Genomic DNA, 7,511 nt, shown 5'->3' on the forward strand with positions numbered 1-7,511 from the left:
TATAGCACCCAGACAACGACACCATCCTGTTCCGAAGACACTATACCCTCACAGCATGGTGAGTGCACACACATGCATGAACCCCTCTTCAAATGCACGTCCCTGGAGTGTGTGTGTATTTTCTATCTTTGGATCATTGCTTATTACTAATAAGTAAACCACTTTTGTGATTGTATTTTCCTCTGCCCTCATCTTTGCTGGGGAGTGTGGTGCATGTCAAACACTGACATCACTCACTATGGGCAACAATCTGAAGATTATATATGGCAAAGTTTGACATGTTTTACGTGGGACAAAATATAGCAGACTCGCATCTCATACCAGATCGCTGTTAATGTGGCTCCGTGGGGTTTTTTTTTATACGAGTTAAATGCACTTTATTGTTTTTTTACAGCAGTAAAGAAAGAACCTCCTCTATATGGTAGGTTTCTTGCTGGTACTGTACAGATTGGATGTGATTTGATTTCTCATTCTGTTAATCATGAACTGTCAGACCTTTTCAAAAAGGCTCTGTTCAGTGAAGCAATACCATTGTACACAGTGCAATATATTGTGCCTGTGTGTGGGTGCATGTGTGCGTGCGTGTATGTGTGCATTAAGACATCTGTGGAGAGTTTCCATTGCGCATCCCAGAAAAGTCCACTCTTGCATGTTAAGCCCTTCAGTGTTGCCTTCGAGCTTGCCCCACATGTGACGTCTGATAAAAACCTTCTAAATACTGATCATACTGATAATGCTCTCCTCACTGCCTCCTCTTCCTCTGTCTTCCTTTCCTTTCAGATTATGACTACATCTCTCTTCACGGCGGAGACGATGCCTGCAGTCAGTTAGACTTCGACAAGTCCTGCACCGTCCCGCGCAACAGTGACCTTAGCCTGAACTACCGCAACCTCTTCCAGAGCAGACGGCCGGCGTCCACTGTCAGCCTGCTAGTCGACCCCGAGCCCCTGCCACGCCAGCCACATACGGCCACCATCCGCCGCAAACCCTCCAGCAAGCCCAGCGTGGCGCGGCGGGGCACCATCAGCGGTGGTGTGCCCATACCCATCTGCACACCACAGGTACTTTAGCCCGCCAGGCTACATGCACCGGCCTGTTCGCATGTAAGGTTTTGTGTGAGATTTGTCTGGGGTTGGATGATGATGATGATGATGATTATGATGATGTCTTGTTTTTTAAAGGGAGTTGCCAATGGGGGGGGGGGCTTCTAGAAGAATGTAGCATATTCAGGCAGCTTAGATCAAATGACACATGATAAAACGCTAAGAAGGAATCAGAGGTCTGGCTTTTGGCACGTGTTTTATCCTGCTTTCAGCATAGAGATGACTGGCCAATGCGATGTTTATAAGATCATTTGTGGTGCTGTTTTCTTCAGCTAGGGTTGCAAGGGTTCTGCACTAAATCACAGAAGGGATCACTTAAAGGCCAGTTGCGAACCATGATGCTACCTCCAGATATTTCTTGTGAGGTTGTGTGAGAGAGTGAGATGTGGTGTGCTATAGTTTGGCATTGGTTTTGTCCCTGGCATGCATTTCAAGCTTTTCATAACTTCCATTACTCTGACCTGTTCAAAAGAACAGTATTTTTCTGCATCTTTGAGGTTAATGGTTCTTGGTGATTTTTAGAGGCAGGTCATTCAATGTTCTTTTGTCATGTTTGTGTTACTGTGCTTACTGCTGGCTATCTTCACTGGACTTTTAACATTGTTCTAGATTGTGTTCACCATCTTTTTGACACTGTTGCTAATATTGCAGTCTTGCCCCACCAATGTGTGCATGAAAGTTTGTGTGTCTGCATGTTCAGTAGTGGATGGTGCTCTGGGCACACATTTCCTAATGGACCTCCAACCATCCCTAGATAAAAGTTCTGCAATCGTATTATTTATTTCTGTGATAACACAAAATTAGAAAACCAACATCTATTTATTTCAGAGGCTTTTAGAGGGCCCATGCTATCCAAGGAAGTTAATAAGGTCCATCATTACCCGTGGTCCGACATCCCAGTCTACCAGCACCAAAATGCAAGGTCGAGCCCCTAAGTTACATTTGCCTTGCATATCTGAGGTCTTCAGGATATTTGGCACTTGGTTTGAAGCATTTAGTAGCAGTAAGAGCAAACGTAAAATGCCTCTTTTAGAAGATGAGTATAAATTTGTGACTACTGCTCCCATCTGGTGGAACAGTGGCTAAAAGCCATAGGCTTGTTGAGCCCAGTCACTTATGTCATATTCCCATTTTGGCTCATGTGGACTACTGTGTGGAACAGGAATGGGGTGACTCGGAACATTCTCCATGGTGACTGTGTCATTCAGTAAAAAGAGTAAAAAGTCTTGTTGCTAAAGGCCAGAGTAAAGGCTACAATCAGGCATCAAAGTTCTTTTATGTTTTCACAGTTAATATGACTAGAAGCAACTAACCAATTTAAAAATACTTAAGTTCAGCTAAAAATGTCTACACTTCCAAAGTGATATAACACACATATCCCAGAGTACCCTACAGTGGAAAAATTAACAATTGTATTGTACTTATGTTTATTTAATTTTTAAGTGTTTTAGTAAAATTGTGATTAATTGTAGGTTCTAAATAAAAGATAGCGTCTACATATATTATACCTACATAATTACAGTAACCCTAAATATTTATAATATTTTTCAATGGCATCTTGAACTCTAACCTGCTGTACTGGCTAGGATGTATTTTATGAGTGAATGACAAAGCGCTTTTGTAAGTCGCTCTGGATAAGAGCATTTGCTAAATGCTGTAAAATTACTGCATCTGACATCTTTAGTGTCACGTCATGTCCAAGGAGGCTGATCAGTTTAATTATGCAGAACGGAAATTATTCTGTACTTTTGTTGATTAGTTAGTCTTTTATGTTTTAATGTAACTTACGTTTTAAAAAAGCATATAATTTTAACGATAGCGTATCAGTATGCTCCATCTATGTTCTAGGTGCCCCTGAAGCCGTCTGTGTCCACAGTAGGCTTGGGTCCTGGCCGCAGTGAGCGTGAGGAGGCAGTAACTATGCCACCACCAGCCCAAACACCCCAGCCTCACGGCTCAGACTTGGCCCACGCCAGACACTCACTCTGCATCTCCACCCAGAGCCTGAGCGCAATGCCACCTCCTTACTATGCGATGTTCCCAGGGCCTCCACTAGGAGGCAACAGCGAGCAAAACTATCAAACGAGTAAGCAGCAGCAGCAGCAGAGACCGCATCACCAGTACGCCAGCCAGCAGCCTCAGCCGCCACCAAAACAGCCACAGTATCCACAGCAGCACAACCCTGCACACAAGCAGAACTACAGCCAACCACAGTATCAGCACCTGCCACAGCACAGACCGGCTCAGCACGCACAGCTCCTCAAGCAGCCCCACCCAGAGCGTCTGCACCACCAATTACAGCAGCAGCCAACGCAGCAGGAGGCCCACCGGCAGCATGAAGGATCCCAGCACACCACGGCACCACACAGCAGCTCTGGTAGGCCTACCCAAGGCACGCCTGCCAGAGTGGCCCCCGCCACCGCCGCCATCCCAGCCGGCGGCGGTGACATGCTGAGCATGATCCGCAGGGGCGTGAAGCTCCGCAGGACGCTTACCAACGATCGCTCAGCACCTCTAATCACTGCCAACTATCTCAACTGAGCGAACACTGCCTCATTGTGTCTTCTGGGCTAGGTTAACATTCTGTTTTCCTGTGTTTGGTACTGTTTGGTTTTAAGGGAGTTCAGCTACACTGTGCTAAAATAAGGGAACTTCATGGCAACGCCTCTTAATCAGTGCCATGTCCGTATGAATGTCCACGCTCAATAAATTAAAGATAATCTGTTTTTTTTTTTGGGTGGGGGGGGGGGGGGGGGGAGATAGACACACAGTGAGGATTGGAATTTAAGATTTATTAAAATTAATTCTTTATATATCTTCATTGAGCAAATGATGTTTCTTTCCTCAATCTTATTGTACGGTTATAGTGAGAAATAAAGTAAAATCTGAGTTTGTATATATTAGTGAACAATGGAAAGACTTTACTGTAATTTTTTGTTTGGTTGGTTGTTTTATTTGACTAAGTGAGTCTTGAGCATCTATTTTTGTATAGTTTTATCTGCAGGGTAATAGAACATGGCCTTGCTGCCTTTATCTGCCCAAAGACTACTTTAGATTATTAAACAAAAGTAGAGGGGTGGGGTGGGTGGGTGGGTGAAAGCAGCTGCTTTAATAACCGAAGAGCTGGAAAAGTGAACCGTTCTTCTCTTGCTTGTATCTGAACATATGAGGCATCCATGAAGCAGCACTGTGGCTTTTATCTGTGACCTTATTTGATTTGGAATAGTACAAATCATTTGACCATAATGGAAAGGCAAGTGACAGGACTCTTCATGAACATTTCTGTCAAAGTTAATTGCAACAAAAGTGTTTTGGGGGTTGTGGAAATACCTAAAATAGTTATAACCCATTGATATTTTTCTGTTTTCAAAGACTAGATACTGAATTGGGGATATGTTTTTCTGGAAAATGGTTATTTAAATAATTCTTGAGTTTGTCAGTATATATAATTTGTTTTCTGAAATAGTTTAGAGTTCTTTTTTGCTTTTTAAAAAGAGGCATTCAGGTTAATGCTATGAAATGTTAAAGTTATGAAATGCACAGAGCCAAGGACACCAATACAGAATTAGCAACTAGTCGTTTAGCTTTTACACTGGCAAGTAAGCCTGTTGTATGATTTAGAAATGTTTTATATTAGAGCAATATACATGTCCATGCGTTCTTGATACAATTATTATTCTTCAAAAGGACAACATAACTTTTGGTCTAGTTTGCTGTTGGTATTTGTGATTCCCCTTGAAATGGGCCAGTTGAAAAGCAAGTCTTCCCTTTGAGGTTGGGACCCACTAGACTTTATCAAATTGAACAACAATGGAGCAGGGCTGTAATTAAACCTCACACCCATGTACCGCTGCAAACACCAAGCTTCTTGAAATCTTTTAGAACGGAAAATCAGCAGTTCGTCACCCTCTCCTGATGGCATGCTTGAGAAACCTGCTGGACTGAATACTGACATCAAAGAACTATGGCAGGAATGTCCACATTGTGGTTTCATGGTGTTTTGTGGTTTTGAAATGTTGACTTGCTATGTTGTTCAGAATAATTATTTTTTCGTTTCCACTGTAGATTTAAGCGTTTGTATGTTTTTCTTCCCTGTTGTCCTTGGCATTTGAGGCAAAGTCTTTTATAAGATGTGCTGTAAAGAAACATGTTTTATGTCGTTCTTCTGCCAGCGTTCTTACATTTTAAGTTTTTGTTTAATACCAATTTACCTGCATTTCCTGAAAAATTGATTTGAAGTGAGAATGACTTTAGGGTTTTCTGTTTGGACTGGTTGCACTCATCGTAGTTCTACTTGCTTTGTTGGCCTCATTCACAAAAAATGCTCATGCGGGTTATCAGCTTTTGGACAAAATGTACATTGCCATGGCCATCACCCTACATTTGTCTAGCCACCATTTTTTGACATTGTGAGCCTTATATCAATGTAAAGCACTCTAGTGTTAGTAAAGCTGAAGACCATTCATGTCTATGGTCTAACTTGGGTCAGGGCCTAATTTGAAATTCCTGTCACATTCGTTAAAGCAAGCACAGGTCAAAGGACATTTGCATTGATTTGGCTGATTATCATCATATACATAACAAAGGATCCTCAGAAATAATGCTTTAAAATATGAGACATTTGGAAATTGATAGGCTTTTCATATAGCCTGATATAATTCTGTTGAGCAGTCTGGTTTGAGACACTTTTCTGTGAATATAGTCCATATTCTCACTTGGCAGCAGCTGGTGCCATGCTTCATTTAGTTTCCTGCTCTAACATGTTCATGAGATTGGAAAACCTGTGGACATAAACTTATAAAGTGATGTTTGTTGTTAATGTCTCACAGGGATGTTTGAGTTAATCTGTGTGCACGTCCTTATAGGGTAGGGCTTACACAATTTGCTTTTCTTTATCATATTCCACAGCGCTCTATCTCTTTTTATTTTTCTTTATTTTTCTTTCCCCCCACTCCCTGTAGGATTAGTTTGCAGCTACTGTAGGATTACCTTTCAGCTGTTGTGCTGTTGTCATACTGCTCATACTACACACTAACAGAAGCTAGACAGTCTTGAGTAATTCATTATATGCATTTATAAAAGCTGTTCTTTTGAACACCATTAAGCACCATGTGTTGAGGCAAGCTAAATCTTGAAGAAATGAGAGTCCAGGTCCTGTTTATACAAATCTTTATTTTAGGTAAATGGCAAAAGTCCTCTGTTCATATGGGATTTCTGAATGGATTCCTTTTATCAATTTCTTTTGAACAAAATGATGAGTGTTGGAAGCTGAGTCAGCTTCTTTCAGGGTGTGACCAGTGCACACAGTGGAATAAATGGAATGAAGTGAATGTGAGAAACTTTCCCTTCAGGGAGTTCTCACTTTCACAGAATTATGGAATGTGCAACTCAGTGTGGTAAAAGTAATGAACTAAAACAGCTTTCAGTTCATTTCCAACTCTACACTTCCTTTGCCCTGTAAGTAGCAATACATTAGTGTTGCCCTGCCCAAGCTTTTCCTCATATCTTATCCCATGTTCCTGGGTGCATCACGTTACAAGATGACTCATTAAAAATGCTGGTTTTGGATTCTCTTATTCTCTTAGAGTCCCATTTTGGATATTTGTATTGAAGACCAACATGCCACAGTGCTTGGACAGAAAGCTCCACAGTTCTTTTTGCCTGGTTGCTGTGTAAAAGAGTTGATCTCTGTGTTAGATATCTTCCTCTCTGTGCAATGCTGACTGTCTAATTGTCTGTGTAGTCAATGCTGAAGCCTTAAAAATGAAATGTGGGATTGGAAAATATAACATTGTTTGAAAAGAGAGTATATTGAATTATATGAGTCCCTTATTGAGTTACTTGATTCTGCTGAACTGCACTGTATGCGCTCTCTATTGTTCCAGTTATCTGAATTTAGTCCCCTTGCAATCTTGTGAAATTACCATGTTAGTTGACAATGTATTCACACTTCTTAGATGTATTACTTTTATCTTTATTCCTGAAATGCAGTATACTTTATTTGCTATACATCTGACAGGAAACCAACATCACATCTGTCTGTCATCAAATTATCTAAATCACATCTGAGTGACTCAAATGCATGAGAGATGATGTCAGAGAATCTGTTGTTTACTGTAGCTGGTTATTTAAAGCTATGACTCAGTCTGCATCATCCAGATTCTATTGGGAAGAGAGGAGACGAGTCATCATGACGAGGCATTTTATAGGTGCTGTGAGTCTGCCAATCCCATTAAACCGGTGATCTCATCTTCTCTAAATGCCATACAGTATTGCACCGCTATTTCACCGCTTTGGTCTCACTAGCCACAAACTGTTCTCATGAACACAAGAGGTCGCTGTACACTAGAAAATCCATTCTCCGTCATTTCCACTAGAACGACGCTGCTTCCTGTAGTGAAATTGCCA

At 41.4% G+C, this 7,511-nt stretch overlaps 1 protein-coding gene across 1 annotated transcript in view; it reads left to right on the forward strand.

Annotated features, from left to right (window-relative positions):
- Positions 1 to 3,821, forward strand: part of mtss1 (MTSS I-BAR domain containing 1) — a 42,592-nt gene extending 38,771 nt beyond the window's left edge. Inside the window, 4 exon segments of the mRNA XM_035524111.1 lie at positions 1 to 58; positions 395 to 421; positions 781 to 1,061; positions 2,952 to 3,821. The exon segment at positions 1 to 58 is cut by the window's left edge and continues 99 nt beyond it. Of these exon segments, the coding sequence (XP_035380004.1) occupies positions 1 to 58; positions 395 to 421; positions 781 to 1,061; positions 2,952 to 3,644 (1,059 nt within the window). The 3' untranslated portion in view covers positions 3,645 to 3,821.
- Positions 3,822 to 7,511: the final 3,690 nt, after the last annotated feature.

This window comes from Electrophorus electricus, chromosome 3 (genome assembly GCF_013358815.1).
Source record: "Electrophorus electricus isolate fEleEle1 chromosome 3, fEleEle1.pri, whole genome shotgun sequence".
Lineage (NCBI taxonomy): Eukaryota > Metazoa > Chordata > Actinopteri > Gymnotiformes > Gymnotidae > Electrophorus > Electrophorus electricus.